At 38.4% G+C, this 19,019-nt stretch overlaps 2 protein-coding genes across 2 annotated transcripts in view; both read right to left on the bottom strand.

The window, feature by feature from the left end:
* Positions 1-13,307, bottom strand: part of LOC144973435 (uncharacterized) — a 22,629-nt gene extending 9,322 nt beyond the window's left edge. The window contains exons 1-2 of the mRNA XM_078915891.1: positions 1,766-13,307; positions 1,059-1,248 (exon numbers count right to left, since the gene is read on the bottom strand). Coding sequence (XP_078772017.1) covers positions 1,059-1,248; positions 1,766-13,307 — 11,732 coding nt within the window. The remainder of the gene's footprint in view (positions 1-1,058; positions 1,249-1,765) is intronic.
* The window catches only part of LOC144973436 (uncharacterized), a 20,527-nt gene continuing 11,504 nt past the window's right edge, over positions 9,997-19,019 (bottom strand). Inside the window, exon 6 of the mRNA XM_078915892.1 lies at positions 9,997-18,368. Within this exon, the coding sequence (XP_078772018.1) occupies positions 14,499-18,368 (3,870 nt within the window). The 3' untranslated portion in view covers positions 9,997-14,498. The remainder of the gene's footprint in view (positions 18,369-19,019) is intronic.

Raw genomic sequence — 19,019 nt, 5'->3', positions numbered from 1 at the left:
GCTAAATCTAGCCCATAATTACGTTTGTATAGATAGAACAAAGATGATGTCACTCAGGTCTTTGTTATTGTTTTTTTTGCCATTCATGTTTTTGAGTAATTTTTACTAAATTGTATCGACCAGACTGTAAACGGTCAAGGTTACACATTGTTTTGTGGGTTGATCCGTTATATTTCCGTATGGCAATGTTGTTATTTTCTTAGCTAAGCGCACATCGTCTATAGATATTATACGCTTGGCTTGGAAACTTACAACATTGAAACCCGGAAATATAACGGACCAACACACAAAACTATGTGTAACCATGAACTTTTATAGTCTGGTTAATACAGTTTAGTGAAAATGACTCATAAACGCGGATGGCAAAAAGCAATACCAAAGACTTGAGTGACGTCAACTTCATACTATCTATATAACTAACTTGAGCTTTTCTATAGCGCAATATCCACTAAACATGCTCAAAGCGCTTTACAAAGGGTCCCTGTCCAACAGCAACACTTAACACGTAGGACGAGACATGACGTCTATTAGGCGATATTGCACTTTTTTTCGAACAGAGACAACGCTGTTAATGACCAGGTACTCATTTAACACCTGAGTACGGTGAGAGAATGTTAGTAAATAGCCTTTTCAAAGGACTCAACTATGCGCTGAGAGAGGCTCGAACCCAGGACCTTCCGATCCGAAAACGAGTGTCATACAACAAGACCACATAGCCGCAAGCAGCATATATCGGAATTATGCAAATTGTCAACGTATAATTGAACCCGACACAATATCATTTTAAGATGGTGAGTCACAAAGTGGGATTCAACTCTTTCAGTATTTTCCACAAAATGACAGGCTTACCCAGCAGAAAAGTAGATATTTTATCTCAACAAGCTCTCTACAAAAAAAAAACTTTTATGTTCTTAGTAATCAAACACATATCATTCTTCAAAGTTTTCGATGTACAAAAAATAAATCTGAATAAGAAAAATGTATATTGTGTCGTTGCAAATGTGACGATTTTGCTGCCGGTGGTAAGGAGAGGGTTAACATTGACAGTGGGATCTTACTCTGGGATGATATCGGAAGCAGCAAGCGTTCCATCTCTGAGACCTTTGTTGATCTTTTCAACCAGTAGGTTTATCTCGTCAATCACGTCATTGGTATCTCGGGGTTCTACCTGGCAACTCATACGGCGAGTCAGTGCACTCATCATAGATCGAACCGTGTGTAGTTCTTCGCTGTCAACTCCTTCGTCATCTGTAGGAAAAGAATAAAACCGCTTTTAGATGTCATCATCATCATCATCATCATCATCATCATCATCATCATCATCATCATCATCATCATCATCATCATCATCATCACCATCATCATCATCATCATCATCGTCGTCGTCGTCTTTGTCGTCGTCGTCATCGTCGTCGTCGTCGTCGTTGTTGTTGTTGTTATTGTTGTTGTTGTTGTTGTTCTTCTTCTTCTTCTTCTTCTTCTTCTTCTTATTATTATTATTATTATTACCATTATTATTATCATCATTAGTTATATCATTACTATGATCATCATCATCATCATCATCATCATCATCATCATCATCATCATCATCATCATCATCATCATCATCATCATCATCATCATCATCATCACCTTCATCATCATCATCATCATCATCATCATCATCATCATCATCATCATTATCACATCATCACTATTATTGTCAAGTATGGATGATTAAAACACACACACACACACATACACACACACACACACACGTTACCTTTATCATATGTGTTGTCTAAATCAGCATATTCACAGGCAGCTTTGATCGGAAGTTGAATTACATTTTCTGCATCCAAATCGCCAAGCTCTTTGGAGACAATTGGTTGTTTATCAACAACATCCGGACCTTTGCTCAGAACATCATAATGAGACGGACAGACAGTTTGCTTGGCTGCCATTTCAGTCTCTACTTTCAAGGCTTCTGTATCACATTCTTCATTTCTGATACTTTGTTTTGTATCCTCTGACAAATCTGCTTTACTTTCGTTACTTTTATCTGGTCTATTCGAGTCTTCTATTTCTTCCACATTAATGTTTGCTTCTTTGTCAGTAACTGTTTCGTCCGAGTCATAATACACTACATTGGGCTCTTCACTTAATTGTATTTGTTCTTTTGAATCATAATCATGACCAATATTTTGTGCATCTTCAAGTTTGTCAACGTCGGAGTGAGTTCTTTCCAAAATAGGTCTAATTACTTCGTCCATAAAATCTTCTGGGGAACTCTGTCTGTTGATAACCAATGGATCGTCAAGTATGTCTAAGAATTCGTCTCTGACAGTCTCTGCTCCAAGTTCACCGCCATTATTATGAATATTGTTTTCTTCACTATCTTTGACATGACTTAAACTTGAAGATTGCTCAAGCAAAACTGACTTTTCCTTTTCATCAACCGACAAAACGACTTCACTATTAACTGTTGCAACATTTGATTCGCTATTTAATGTTTCAGTATCTTTGTGAAGTCCATCGGCTTTAGAAAAAGTGATATTTTGACAAGTTAATGTTTCCTTTATGTCTTTCAAGTCCTCGAAATCATCTTGTACAGTTTTCGGGAGTATGTTAAAATCTTTTGACACTTCTGTTTCATCGTCTTCATTCTTTTCCAATAGAATTAACTTTTCCATTTCCTCCACACGAATGACACCCCGCCCATTGCTATCTATCTCTTCCGAGTCACTATAAACTATTTTGGGATCTTCACTTATTTGTGATAGCTCAGCTAAATACCCCATACTACTTACAGCGTCATTGTTATTCTCTGTGTCCTGAACTTTTCCGTCACCATCACTAGCATTTAATTTGTTTCTGTCCAAAATCGGTTTAATGAATTCATCCATAAACGCCTCCGGAGAACTCTGTCTGTCCATAATCATGGAATCGTCCGGAATATCTGAAATTTTACCAGCAACAGATTCTGGTCCAGCTAAATCACCAGGGTCATCACCATCAATTTGACTGTCAACGTCGACAGGCTGCACTTGCTTTTTGAGCCCAAAATCAACATCATCTTCTCCATCAAAACTTTCAGCGAAAGAAACTTCTTTGTTTTCTACAATAATGTCTGGATTTTTACTGCAAGAAATGTTACTGTGAAGTACCGGTTTAATGAATTCATCATTAAAAGATTCTCGTGAGTCACTTCTAACAAGGAATGTCGGATCGTCGACTGGACTTTGATATTGGTTTAAATTTGTCTCAGTCAAGGCCAGCAGAGATTCTTCATCATTTGTGTCTTCGGCATCTTTAACCTGAATGAAACCTGATGTCTCTTCAAGAAAAATTGACTTTTCTATTTCATCCACATGAATGATATCGCTATCCATCTCTTCCGAGTCACTATAAACTATTTTGGGCTCCTCACATAATTGTGATTGCTCAGATGAACACTCCGTTCTCTTTCCAGCCACTGTTCCGTTTTCTGCATCTTCAACTTTACCGCTTCCGTCACGAAAATTAAATTGATTTCCCTCCAAAGCAGGTTTAATGAACTCTTCCATGAATGCTTCTGGAGAATTCGGTCTGTCAATAATCATGGGATCATCGAGAACATCTGAATCTTCAACAGCAACAGGTTCTGTTCCAGTCACATTAGCATCGTCATCAATGCTAGTCTGGTTGTCATTATCGCCAGATTGTGCTTGGATTTTGATCCCTAAATCAACATCATCTTCTTCATCAAAACTTTCATCGAAAGGAATTTCTTTCTCTTTTACTTTGTCGTCAGGCTTTTCATTATAAGAAATGTTGCTGTGAAGTATTTGTTTAATGAATTCGTCATCAAACGATTCTCGTGAGTCACTTCTAACCAGGAATGTCGGATCGTCGCCTTGGCTTTGGCATTGGTCTAAATTTGCTTCGGTTAAGTGAAGCATTGGAGCTTCGACTGACTTTTCCATTTCTTCGACTTGCAGAATTACTTCATTGTTAACTTTTGTAGCATCCAACTCATTAATTGTTTCAGTCTCTCGATAATTTTTATCAAGTTCTGAGAGGACAATAATCTGACCAGTTGCTTCCTTTATCTCTTTCAAGTCATCACTACTATCCTTCACTACTGTGATAGTATCTTTTAACACTTCTGGTTCACTGTCCTCTTCCCTGTCCAGTAGAATTGTCTTTTCAATTTCCTCCACGTAAATATTTTCTCTGTTTTCACTCTCCATCTCTTCGGATTCACTATAAATTATTTTCGGGTCTTCGCTTAAATCTGGATGCTCAGCTGAACTCTCCATACTTTTTTCAGATTTTTCAAGTTTTCCGTCAAGGCCATTAGCATCACATTGGTTTCTTTCCAAAATAGGTTTAATGAATTCATCCATAATCGCCTCTGGAGAACTCGGTCTGTCGATAATCATGGGATCGTCTAGAATATCTGAATCTTCATCAGCAATAGATTCTGTTCCTGCTACATTAGCATCGTCATCAATGCTAGTCTGGTTGTCAATATTCCCAGGCTGTGCTTGTTTTTTGACTCCTATATCGACATCATCTTCTTCATCAAAAGTTTCATCGAAGGGAACTTCTTTCTCTTTTACTTTGTCGTCAGGCTTTTCATTATGAGAAATGTTGATGTGAAGTAGTGGTTTAATGAATTCGTCATCAAAAGATTCTCGTGAGTCACTTCTAACCAGGAATGTCGGATCATCGACTGGGCTTTGGTATTGTGTTAGATTTGTTTCAGTTAAGTCGAGCATTGGAGCATCGACTGGATTTTCCATTTCTTCCACTTGCAGAATTACTTCATTGTTAACTTTTGTAGCATCCAACTCTCCACGATCTCTATCAGGTTCAGAGGGGACAATATTCTGACTAGTTGTTTCTTTCAAGTCATCAATGTTATCCTTCACTACTATGTTAGAATCTTCTAATACTCCTGTTTCAATGTCTTTATCCTTGTCCAGTAGAATTGACTTTTCCATTTCCTCCACGTAAATATTTTCTCTGCTTTCACTATACATTTCTTTGGAGTCACTATAAATTATTTTAGAGTCTTCGCTTAAATGTGGATGCTCATCTGCACTCTTCATACTTTTTTCAGAGTCTTTAAGTTTTCCCTGAAGGCCATGAGCATCACATTGGTTTCTCTCCAAAATAGGTTTAATGAATTCATCCATAATCGCCTCTGGAGAACTCGGTCTGTCAATAATCATGGGATCGTCTAGAATATCTGGAACTTCGTCAGCAATAGATTCTGTTCCTGCTACATTAGCATCGTCTTCATTGTTAGTCTGGTTGTCATTGTTGACATGCTGTGTTTGTTTTCTGATCCCTAAATCAACATCATCTTCTTCATCAAAACTTTCATTGAAAGGAACGTCTTTCTCCTCTATTATGTCATCGGGCTTTCCACTATGAGAAATGTTGCTGTGAAGAATCGGTTTAATAAATTCGTCATCAAAAGATTCTCGTGAGTCACTTCTAACCAGGAATGTCGGATCGTCGACTGGACTTTGATATCGGTTTAAATTTGTCTCAGTCAAGGTCAGCACAGATTCTTCATCATTTGTGTCTTCGACATCTTTAACCTGAATGACACCTGATGGGTCTTCAAGCAAAATTGACTTTTCCATTTCATCCACATGAATGATATCGCTATCCATTTCTTCCGAGTCACTATAAACTATTTTGGGCTCTTCACACAATTGTGATTGCTCAGCTGAACACTCCGTTCTCTTTTCATCCATTGTTCTGTTTTCTGCATCTTCAACTTTTGCTCCAATGTCGCAAGCAATCAAATGATTTCTTTCCAATATAGGTTTAATGAATTCATCCATGACCGCCTCTGGAGAACTCGGTCTGGCAATAATCATGGGATCGTCTAGAATATCTGAATCTTCATCAGCAATAGATTCTTTTCCTGCTACATTAGCATCGTCATCAATGCTAGTCTGGTTGTCATTATTCCCAGGCTGTGCTTGTTTTTTGACTCCTAAATCGACATCATCTTCTTCACTAAAACTTTCACCGAAGGGGACTTCCTTCTCTTTTACTTTGTCATCGGGCTTTCCACTATGAGAAATGTTGCTATGAAGAATCGGTTTAATAAATTCGTCATCAAAAGATTCTCGTGAGTCACTTCTAACAAGGAATGTCGGATCGTCGACTGGACTTTGATATCGGTTTAAATTTGTCTCAGTCAAGGCCAGCACAGATTCTTCATCATTTGTGTCTTCGACATCTTTAACCTGAATGACACCTGATGGGTCTTCAAGCAAAATTGACTTTTCCATTTCATCCACATGAATGATATCGCTATCCATTTCTTCCGAGTCACTATAAACTATTTTGGGCTCTTCACACAATTGTGATTGCTCAGCTGAACACTCCGTTCTCTTTTCATCCACTGTTCTGTTTTCTGCATCTTCAACTTTTGCTCCAATGTCGCAAGCAATCAAATGATTTCTTTCCAATATAGGTTTAATGAATTCATCCATGACCGCCTCTGGAGAACTCGGTCTGGCAATAATCATGGGATCGTCTAGAATATCTGAATCTTCATCAGCAATAGATTCTTTTCCTGCTACATTAGCATCGTCATCAATGCTAGTCTGGTTGTCATTATTCCCAGGCTGTGCTTGTTTTTTGACTCCTAAATCGACATCATCTTCTTCACCAAAACTTTCACCGAAGGGGACTTCCTTCTCTTTTACTTTGTCGTCAGGCTTTTCATTATGAGAAATGTTGATATGAAGTAGTGGTTTAATGAATTCGTCATCAAAAGATTCTCGTGAGTCACTTCTAACCAGGAATGTCGGATCGTCGACTGGGCTTTGGTATTGTGTTAGATTTGTTTCAGTTAAGTCGAGCATTGGAGCATCGACTGAATTTTCCATTTCTTTCACTTGCAGAATTACTTCATTGTTAACTTTTGCAGCATCCAACTCTCCACAATCTTTATCAGGTTCAGAGGGGACAATATTCTGACTAGTTGTTTCTTTCAAGTCATCAATTTTATCCTTCACTACTATGTTAGAATCTTCTAATACTTCTGGTTCAATGTCCTCATCCTTGTCCAGTAGAATTGACTTTTCCATTTCCTCCACGTAAATATTTTCTCTGTTTTCACTATCCATTTCTTCGGAGTCACTATAAATTATTTTCGGGTCTTCGCTTAAATGTGGATGCTCAGCTGCACTCTCCATACTTTTTTCAGAGTCTTCAAGATTTCCCTCAAGGCCATTAGCATCACATTGGTTTCTCTCCAAAATAGGTTTAATGACTTCATCCATAATCGCCTCTGGAGAACTCGGTCTGTCAATAATCATGGGATCGTCTAGAATATCTGGAACTTCGTCAGCAATAGATTCTGTTCCTGCTACATTAGCATCGTCTTCATTGTTAGTCTGGTTGTCATTGTCGACATGCTGTGTTTGTTTTCTGATCCCTAAATCAACATCATTTTCTTCATTAAAACTTTCATTGAAAGGAACGTCTTTCTCCTCTATTATGTCATCGGGCTTTCCACTATGAGAAATGTTGCTATGAAGAATCGGTTTAATAAATTCGTCATCAAAAGATTCTCGTGAGTCACTTCTAACAAGGAATGTCGGATCGTCGACTGGACTTTGATATCGGTTTAAATTTGTCTCAGTCAAGGCCAGCACAGATTCTTCATCATTTGTGTCTTCGACATCTTTAACCTGAATGACACCTGATGGGTCTTCAAGCAAAATTGACTTTTCCATTTCATCTACATGAATGATATTGCTATCCATCTCTTCCGAGTCACTATAAACTATTTTGGGCTCTTCACATAATTGTGATTTCTCAGTTGAACGCTCCGTACTCTTTTCAGTCCTGGTTTTGACTTTTCCGCTTCCGTCACAATAATTAAATTGATTTATTTCCAGAATAGGTTTAATGAATTCATCCATGACCGCCTCTGGAGAACTAGATCTGTCGATAATCATGGGATCGTCTAGAATATCTGAATCTTCATCAGCAATAGATTCTGTTCCTGCTACATTAGCATCGTCAGCAATGCTAGTCTGGTTATCATTATTCTCAGGCTGTGCTTGTTTTTTGACTCCTAAATCGACATCATCTTCTTCATCAAAACTTTCACCGAAGGGGACTTCTTTCTCTTTTACTTTGTAGTCAGGCTTTTCATTATGAGAAATGTTGCTGTGAAGTATTGGTTTAATGAATTCGTCATCAAAAGATTCTCGTGAGTCACTTCTAACCAGGCATGTTGGATCGTCGACTGGGCTTTGGTATTGTGTTAGATTTGTTTCAGTTAAGTCGAGCATTGGAGCATCGACTGAATTTTCCATTTCTTCCACTTGCAGAATTACTTCATTGTTAACTTTTGTAGCATCCAACTCTCCACGATCTTTATCAGGTTCAGAGGGGACAATATTCTGACTAGTTGTTTCTTTCAAGTCATCAATGTTATCCTTCACTACTATGTTAGAATCTTCTAATACTTCTGGTTCAATGTCCTCATCCTTGTCCAGTAGAATTGACTTTTCCATTTCCTCCACGTAAATATTTTCTCTGTTTTCACTATCCATTTCTTCGGAGTCACTATAAATTATTTTCGGGTCTTCGCTTAAATGTGGATGCTCAGCTGCACTCTCCATACTTTTTTCAGAGTCTTCAAGTTTTCCCTCAAGGTCATTAGCATCACATTGGTTTCTCTCCAAAATAGTTTTAATGACTTCATCCATAATCGCCTCTGGAGAACTCGGTCTGTCAATAATCATAGGATCGTCTAGAATATCTGGAACTTCGTCAGCAATAGATTCTGTTCCTGCTACATTAGCATCGTCTTCATTGTTAGTCTGGTTGTCATTGTTGACATGCTGTGTTTGTTTTCTGATCCCTAAATCAACATCATCTTTTTCATTAAAACTTTTATTGAAAGGAACGTCTTTCTCCTCTCTTATGTCATTAGGCTTTCCACTATGAGAAATGTTGCTGTGAAGAATCGGTTTAATAAATTCGTCATCAAAAGATTCTCGTGAGTCACTTCTAACAAGGACTATAGGATCGTCAACTGGACTTTGATATCGGTTTAAATTTGTCTCGGTCAAGGCCAGCACAGATTCTTCATCATTTGTGTCTTTGGCATCTTTAAACGGAATGAAACCTGATGGGTCTTCAAGCAAAATTGACTTTTCCATTTCATCCACATGAATGATATCGCTATCCATCTCTTCCGAGTCACTATAAACTATTTTGGGCTCTTCACATAATTGTGATTGCTCAGCTGAACACTCCGTTATCTTTTCATCCACTGTTTCGTTTTCTGCCTCTTCAACTTTTCTCCCAATGTCGCAAGTAATCAATTGATTTCTTTCCAATATAGGTTTAATGAATTCATCCATGACCGCCTCTGGAGAACTCGGTCTGTCGATAATCATGGGATCGTCTGGAATATCTGGAACTTCGTCAGCAATAGATTCTGTTCCTGCTACATTAGCATCGTCATCTAAACTAGACTGGTTGTCATTATTCCCGGGCTGTGCTTGTATTTTTACCCCTAAATCGACATCATCTTCTTCATCAAAACTTTCATCGAAGGGAACTTCTTTCCCTTTTACTTTGTCGCCAGGCATTTCATTGTGAGAATTGTTGCTTTGAAGAATCGGTTTAATGAATTCATCATCAAAAGATTCGCGTGAGTCACTTCTAACCAGGAATGTCGGATCGTCGATTGGGTTTTGGTATTGGTTTAAATTTGTTTCAGTTAAGTCGAGCATTGGAGCATCGACTGAATTTTCCATTTCTTCATCTTGCAGAATTACTTCATTGTTAACTTTTGTAGCATCCAACTCTCCACGATCTTTATCAGGTTCAGAGGGGACAATATTCTGACTAGTTGTTTCTTTCAAGTCATCAATTTTATCCTTCACTACTATGTTAGAATCTTCTAACACTTCTGTTTCAATGTCTTTATCCTTGTCCAGTAGAATTGACTTTTTCATTTCCTCCACGTAAATATTTTCTCTGTTTTCACTAGCCATCTCTTCGGAGTCACTGTAAATTATTTTCGGGTCTTCGCTTAAATCTGGATGCTCAGCTGAACTCTTCATACTCTTTTCTGAGTCTTCAAGTTTTCCATCAAGGCCATTAGCATCACATTGGTTTCTCTCCAAAATAGGTTTAATGAATTCATCCATAATCGCCTCTGGAGAACTCGGTCTGTCAATAATCATGGGATCGTCTAGAATATCTGGAACTTCATCAGCAATATATTCTGTTCCTGCTACATTAACATCGTCATCATTGTTAGTCTGGTTGTCATTGTTGACAGGCTGTGTTTGTTTTCTGATCCCTAAATCAACTTCATCTTCTTCATCAAAGCTTTTATTGAAAGGAACGTCTTTCTCCTCTACTTTGTCATCAGGCTTTCCACTATGAGAAATGTTGCTCTGAAGAATCGGTTTAATAAATTCGTCATCAAAAGATTCTCGTGAGTCACTTCTAACCAGGAATGTCGGATCGTCCACTGGACTTTGATATTGGTTTAAATTTGTCTCAGTCAGATCAAGCGTAAAATCGTCTTCATTGTTGTTTTCGGCATCTTTAATTTGACTTAAACCTGACGTTAGTTCCAGCAAAACTGATTTTTCCAGTTCACTAACTTGCAAAATCACTTCACTGTCAACTGTCTTAGCACTCGATTCACTATTTACTGTTTTAGTATCTTCGTGTAGTCCATCAACTTTAGAGGAAGCGATATTTTGATAAGTTGTGGTTTCTTTTACATCTTTCAAATCCTCAATGTTATCTTGTCCAGCTTTGACGATTTTGGTTGTGTCTTTTGAACCATCTGTTTCATTGTCCTCATTCTTTTCCAATAAGATTGACTTTTCCATTTCCTCCACATAAAGGATATGCCTCTCATCGCCATCAATCTCTTCCGAATCACTATAAACTATTTTAGGCCCTTCACTAAATCGTGAAAGTTCAGTTGGGCACTTTGCTAAAGTTTCAACCTCTGTGACATTTTCCACGTCTTTTTGTTTTGCGTCATTATTGTTACTATTACACAGATTTCCTTCCAATTTAGGTTTAATGAATTCATCCATCAGTGCCTCTGGAGAATTTGGCCTGTCGGTAAAAATAGAATTGTCAAGAACATCGGAAACTTCACCAGCAATAGATTCTGTTCCTACTACATTATCACTAACACCATGGTCATCACCGATTCCCTGGTTATCATTGTCAGTTTGGCTGTCAATGTGGTCAGACTGTGTCTGCCTTCTGATTCCAAAATCAACGTCATCCTTTTCATTGAAACTTTTATCGAATGGAATATCCTCTGGTTCTGTCGTGCTGTCAGGCTTTTCCAGGGAAATGTTGGTGAGGAGAATCGGTTTAATGATTTCGTCGTCAAAACATTCTCTTGAGTCACTTCTAACTAGAAACGCAGGATCGTCGACTGGACTTTGATATTGATTTACATCTGACTCCTTTACATTTATGTTATCTTGGTTATTGTCTTTTACTTCCTCTGAATCATTATGAACATTTTGAACCTCTTTGGTAGAAGAATTTGATTTAATTAATATCTTGATATCGTGTTCGAATGTAGAGATAAAAGTAGGGAGATTTGAATCTGTTTTGATGCAAAGTTCAATTTGTGTATCTTTAAGGGACTCAGCCGAAGATGACTCAATACTTAGTTTTACCGTACTTTGTCTTTTCAGAAACTTTGTTGCCCCTTCACAGCTTGCCAAATGCCGTACAGTCTTATTTGCTAGCAATGCTTTTGTTTTTGTAAAAATAGCTGGCCGCTCTTTTGCATCTGCAAATTTAGATATAATATCGTCCGAGTCTTCTTGTATTACGCTGTCAGGACGGTGATCATACAAAAGTCTCACATAGCAATGTTGTTGTTTGGTTGCATTTTGGTCCTGATCTGGGCATGGATTGTAGAGTTTTCCAGTTGCTGAATCTATTGATACTGTGCAACCAACTGTAACTGATGCTAGATGTTTAATCTCAGATGTTGTCTCATCATGACACGACAAACCGGAAGTCTTATGGGTATTAAGCTCGTTGGCTTTTGTCGCTCCCTGCAAGATATTTCCAACACGAGGTGGTTCTATTTGGGTTTTCCAGTTTGCGTTATCTATACATGCTTTATCTCCATGGTATTTCTTTGCTGCCTCAGCGGTTGCCACCTCGGTAATAATTCTTTCTGTTGAACCACTTTCTGGCGCATTCTTTGGAGTTGCATCAGACTTTTCTGTCAGGCTATTGTCTGTTGTCTTCGCAAAAGATGTTTCTAATTTGTCAATATTTGTAAGAATTGTTTCACTTGGACAATATTCTGCTGCGTTTTCTAGAGTCATTACTGGTGGAGCATCTTTTGTGACCTCTTCAAAAGTTGTTCCTGAGGGATCAAGACATGTTGTCTTCTCTAGAGTTGCTTTTATTGCAATATTGTTGTTTGCCACTTCGGAAGCTATTATTGCAGGATCAAACTCTCGTGATTTCTCTGGAGTTGTTCCTGACAGAACATTCTCTGTTACAACCATAGAAGCTGGTCCTGGTGAAATAAGCTCTATTGATTCCTCTAGGGTTGTTTCTGATGGATTGTTATCTATTACCTGATGAGAAGCTGTTCGAGATGAGTCAGGCTTTGTTGATTTCTTTGGAGTTGTTTCTGACGGAACATTTTCTGTTACAAAATCAGACCATGTTCCTATTGGGTCAAGCTCTTTTGTTTTCTGTAGAGTTGATTCTGATGGAATATTATCTGTGACGACCTCAGTAGCTGTTCCTGTTGGATCATGCTCTTCTGCTTTCTTCAGAGTTGCTTCTGATGAAACATTCTCTGTTACCACATCAGAAGATGTTCCAATTGGACCAAGCTCTGTTGTGTTCCATGGAGTTGTTTCTGATGGGATATTCTCTGTTACTACATCAGAAGGTATTCCTACTGGATCAAGCTCTGTTGTTTTCTCTGGAGTTGTTTCCGATGGAATATTCTCTGTAGTCAGATCAGAAGATATTCCTATTTGATCAAGCTCTGTTGTTTTCCCTTGAGTTGTTTGTGATGAAATCTTCTCTATTACCACATCAGGAGATGTTCCTATTGGACCAATCTCTGCTGTTTTCCCTGGAGTTGTTTCTGATGGAACATTCTCTGTAGCCAAATCAGGAGATGTTCTTATTGGATCATCCTCTGTTGTTTTATCTGGAGTTGTTTCTGATGGAATATTCTGTGTGACGACCTCAGAAGCTGTTCCTGTTGGATCAAGCTCTGTTGTTTTTCTCTGGTGTTGTTTCTGATGGAGCATTCTCTGATATCACAGAAGATGTTCCCATTGGATCAAGCTCTGTTGTAGGCTCTGTCTTTGTTTCTGATGGAACATTCTGTGTAACAATATCAGCAGATGCTCCTATTGGAACAAGCTCTGTTGTTTTTTCTGGAGTTGTTTCTGATGGAATGTTCTGTGTGACGACCTCAGAAGCTGTACCTGTTGGATCATACTCTACTGCTTTCTCGGGAGTCGTTTCTGATGGAACATTCTCTGTTATCACATCATAAGATGGTCCTATTGGAACAAGGTCTGTTGTGTTCTCTGGAATTGTTTCTGATGGAATATTCTCTGTTACGACACCCGAAGCTGTTCCTGTTGGATCATACTCTTCTGCTTTCTCTTGTGTTGTTTCAGATGGAATATTCTCGGTTATCAAATCATAAGATGGTCCTATTAGATCAAGCTCTGTTGTTTTCTCTGGTGTTGTTTCTGATGGAGCGTTCTCTGATATCACATCAGAAGATGCTCCTATTGGATCAAGCTCTGTTGTATGCTCTGTCTTTATTTCTGATGGAACATTCTCTGATATCACATCAGAAGATGTTCCTATTGGAACAATCCCTGTTGTTTTTTCTGGAGTTGTTTCTGATGGGATATTCTGTGTGACGTCCTCAGAAGCTGTACCTGTTGGATGATGCTCTTCTGCTTTCTCGGGAGTTGTTTCTGATGGAACATTCTCTGTTACCACATCAGAAGATGTTCCTATTGGAACAAGGTCTGTTGTGTTCTCTGGGGTTGTTTCTGAAGTAATATTCTCTGAGACAACCTCAGAAGCTGTTCCTATTGAATCAAGCTCTGTTGTGATCTCTGGAGTTGTTTCTGATGAAACATTCTCTGTTACCACATTAGAACATGTTCCTATTAGATCAATCTCTGCTGTTTTCCCTGGAGTTGTTTCTGATGGAACATTCTCTGTAGCCAAATCAGGAGATGTTCTTATTGGATCATCCTCTGTTGTTTTATCTGGAGTTGTTTCTGATGGAATATTCTGTGTGACGACCTCAGAAGCTGTTCCTGTTGGATCAAGCTCTGTTGTTTTCTCTGGTGTTGTTTCTGATGGAGCATTCTCTGATATCACAGAAGATGTTCCCATTGGATCAAGCTCTGTTGTAGGCTCTGTCTTTGTTTCTGATGGAACATTCTGTGTAACAACATCAGCAGATGCTCCTATTGGAACAAGCTCTGTTTTTTTTCTGGAGTTGTTTCTGATGGAATGTTCTGTGTGACGACCTCAGAAGCTGTACCTGTTGGATCATACTCTACTGCTTTCTCGGGAGTCGTTTCTGATGGAACATTCTCTGTTATCACATCATAAGATGGTCCTATTGGAACAAGGTCTGTTGTGTTCTCTGGAATTGTTTCTGATGGAATATTCTCTGTTACGACACCCGAAGCTGTTCCTGTTGGATCATACTCTTCTGCTTTCTCTTGTGTTGTTTCAGATGGAATATTCTCGGTTATCAAATCATAAGATGGTCCTATTAGATCAAGCTCTGTTGTTTTCTCTGGTGTTGTTTCTGATGGAGCGTTCTCTGATATCACATCAGAAGATGCTCCTATTGGATCAAGCTCTGTTGTATGCTCTGTCTTTATTTCTGATGGAACATTCTCTGATATCACATCAGAAGATGTTCCTATTGGAACAATCCCTGTTGTTTTTTCTGGAGTTGTTTCTGATGGGATATTCTGTGTGACGTCCTCAGAAGCTGTACCTGTTGGATGATGCTCTTCTGCTTTCTCGGGAGTTGTTTCTGATGGAACATTCTCTGTTACCACATCAGAAGATGTTCCTATTGGAACAAGGTCTGTTGTGTTCTCTGGGGTTGTTTCTGAAGTAATATTCTCTGAGACAACCTCAGAAGCTGTTCCTATTGAATCAAGCTCTGTTGTGATCTCTGGAGTTGTTTCTGATGAAACATTCTCTGTTACCACATTAGAACATGTTCCTATTAGATCAAGCTCTGTTGTTTTCCCCGGAGTTGTTTCTGATGGAACATTCTCTGTAGCCAGATCAGAAGATATTCCTATTGGATCAAGCTCTGTTGTTTTCTCTGGAGTTGTTTCTGATGGAATCTTCTCTGTGACGACCTCAGAATCTGTTCCTATTGGATCATGCTCTTCTGCTCTCTCGAGAGTTGTTTCTGATGGAACATTCTCTGTTATCATATCCGAAGGTATTCCTACTAGATCAAGCTCTGTTGTTTTCTCTGGAGTTGTTTCTGATGGAATATTCTCTGTTACTACATCAGAAGGTATTCCTACTGGATCAAGCTCTGTTGTTTTCTCTGGAGTTGTTTCTGATGGAATATTATCTGTTACCACATCTGAAGATGTTTCTATTGGAACAAGCTCTGTTATTGTCTCAGGAGTTGTTTCTGATGGAACAGTCTCTGTTACAACATCAGAAGATGTTTCTATTGGAAAAAGCTCTGTTGTCTTCTCTGGAGTTGTTTCTGATGGAATATTCTGTGTGACGATCTCAGAAGCTGTTCTTGTTGGGTCATGCTCTTCTGCTTTCTCTTGAGTTGTTTCTGATGGAATATTCTCTGTTACCACATCAGAAGATGGTCCTATTGGATCAAGCTCTGTTGTTTGCTCTGGCGTTGTTTCTAATGGCACATTCTCTGTAACCAAATCAGAACATGTTCTCATTTGATCAAGCTCTGTTGTTTTCTCTTGAGTTGTTTCTGATGGAACGTTCTCTGTAACCACATCTGAAGATGGTCCTATTTGTTCAAGCTCTGTTGTTTTCATTTGAGTTGTTTCTGATGGAACATTCTCATAATTTTTTTCTGTCTGATTAAACTGTGTTGATCTCTGTGGGGTTGTTTTGGAGTTAACACACTCTGCTTCCATCTTAAAAATTGTCCCTGTTGGGTCAAGCTGTGCTGCTCTTTCTGGAGTAATTGATCGAGCGTCATCGGTTATTACGTCTGAAATCGTTTCTGTCGGATCCTCTTTGAATATATTTAGATTTGTCTCTGTCATGCCATTTTCTGATGTCTTCTCTGGGAATGCATATTCTGGATGAATTTTTTGTGACTTCGTGTGAGTTACTTTTGTGTCGCGACTCTCTGTTTCATGCTCTAAAGTTGATGCCGATGAAATAGCCTCCATTGCTCTCTCTGGATTTGTTTTTGTTGGGTCATTCTCAATTATCTCTCTTGCAATCTCTGAGTCTATTCCTATTTGGTCCATATCTCTCGTTTTCCCGGGAGCTATATATATCTGTATATTCTCTGTGTCTTTCTTTATGGTTGTTTCTAATTGGTCAATATTTGTATCTGTTTGGTCCTTTTCTGTTACCATTTCAAGAGCTGATTCTGTCTGGTCATACTCTGTTGCTTTCTTAGAGATAGTTTCTGATAGAACGTTTTCTGATGCTACATCGGGATTTCTTCCTGTTTGGTCAATGCATTTTGCCATATCTAACATTGTATTTTCCGGATCATATATATCCATGGTGTTTTCTGGTATTGGTTTCTCAACGAGATCTTCTTTTGTTGTATTCTTGTTGGCATCAAATAAGATTTGGTCTTCATCTCTAAACACTTCTTTGTTTGATGGTTCTGTAAGATCTTTGTGAGTCATGTCATCAATGATAGTGGGTACAGTATTGAGGGGAGTAGAATGTAGGTCGAAACTTTTCTCTTTTATTGTCACGTCCACAGTAGAGTCTTCGCTGTTCGATTGCAAACTATCCGATCTACCTTCAATATTGTCAAAATTTGAATCGAAAGGAGGGTAGCTTTTAGTTCCTGAATTTATATTCAATGGCGCTTTTTCTGAATCATAATTACACAATCCATCAACCGATGAACCAGATAAAACTGGGTCAATTGCCAAACCTAATCCAGCTAAAGCTATTCTTCTCATAGGATCCAGTGTAATTGCATCATCGCTAACATCAACTTTACACGTTTCGATGGAGTCCAGCGAATTGGCAACGTCAACAGACGATTCGGGTATTCCCTTGCGACTATTATCCACTTGGTCAACAGATGAACTGTCATATTCTTCCATTTTATGAATATTATCGTATGGATTAAAAAGCCTTGAATCTATTTCATTCAAATTGTCAACTGACGACCCTTTGGCTAGAGTATAATAATCCCCAGTATGTCCGCCGTCCACTGGTGAACTCCAAGCAGAGTCTGATTGGGCCCAGAGATTTTCTTCCCGTTTAGAATGAATTGGAGATTTTTCATTTGATCCATGGTCGGTTTCTTCAATTTGTTGTGGAATTTTAGAATTGCCCCGTTGTTGTGATATTATAGAAACATCTAAAGCTCCGGGATGATAGACAGATAAATCATCGACCGATGAACTGAATTCTTTGTTGATACCAATAACGGTACCTTGGTCTACATCGGTAGAAAATGATTGTTCAGTGTCCTCAAATATCTCTTTGTCTGTTGTGGGGTTACCATCTGTTTGTCTTGTGTTCTCTACCGAGGAACTGTGGGACATCAAGTCGCCACTGATTACTTTTTCATCGTCAATTGTAACGAAATTCAATTTATCAATTTCATCAACAGAAGAGCTGAGTCTCTCTTCTTTTGGAGGTGAATTTTTGTTGAACTGTTGCTCTTCATCATCTTTAAATTGTGCGTCTTTGGGAGTGCTCTTTGATTCTGTATCAAATGGCTCACTGTTTGATTGTTTGCTTCTGTCTTGTGCAAATGTTTGTAAATCAACCATTTTATTTGCATCTCTAATTTCCCCACTTTCATACATTTTCAAAGTCATGTCCAGAGAATCACCTTGAGAGCTGGGACCATCACTTGAATGTTGCTCTATAGTTTCTTCATCTTGATTAGTATTTTTTGTTTCTTCCAAAGGGGAACCAATTATTGTTTGTAGCCAAAGTTTAATAAAAGACTTTTCCTGTTTTTCCTCTTTGTTTTCTTTGTTGTACGCCCAGGCCCACGAAAAGTCATCCTCCCACTTTTTGTCGCAAGATTTATCTTGGGTGGTTATGGATTCAGATGAACAGAAAGACTGAGCTTCTAATCTAGAGGAGGCCTGGGCTTGAGGCTGAGAGAAAAATCACAAATATGAAGATATTGAGCATTATTAAATACTCACATCTTAAATTTAAAAATATCAATCATGATCAGGATAGTAATGGTGATGAGGATGATAATGATGATGATGATGATGATGATGATGATGGTGATGATGATAAAGAGGAGGAGGAGGAGGAGGAGGAGGAGGAAGAAGAAGAAGACGGTGACGATTACAGTAGAAGTGGTATTAGCAGTAATCGTAGTGTAGTAGTGGTAGTGGTAGTAGTAGTATTAGTAAGTAGGTAGTAGTAGTAGTAGTAGTAGTAGTAGTAGTAGTAGTAGTAGTAGTAGTAGTAGTAATAGTAGTAGTAGTAGTAGTAGTAGTAGTAGTAGTAGTAGTTGTAGTAGTATCAGCAGTAGTAGCAGTAGTAATAGAACCTGCAACAATAACAACAGTAGTCTAGTAATAATAGTAGTAGTAGTAGTAGTAGTAGTAGTAGTAGTAGTAGTAGTAGTAGTAGTAGTAGTAGTAGTAGTAGTAGTAGCAGTAGTAGTAATAGTTGTAGTAGTAGTAGTAGTAGTAGTAGTAGTAGTAGTAGTAGTAGTAGTAGTAGTAGCAGTAGTAGCAGAAGAAGTAGTAGCAGTAGTAGTAGTAGCAGTAGTCGTAGTAGTAGTAGTA

Source organism: Berghia stephanieae, chromosome 5, assembly GCF_034508935.2.
Source record: "Berghia stephanieae isolate SIO BIC M18660-M18661 chromosome 5, UCSD_Bste_1.3, whole genome shotgun sequence".
Classification (NCBI taxonomy): domain Eukaryota; kingdom Metazoa; phylum Mollusca; class Gastropoda; order Nudibranchia; family Aeolidiidae; genus Berghia; species Berghia stephanieae.
This window is presented reverse-complemented; position numbering and strand designations above follow the sequence as displayed.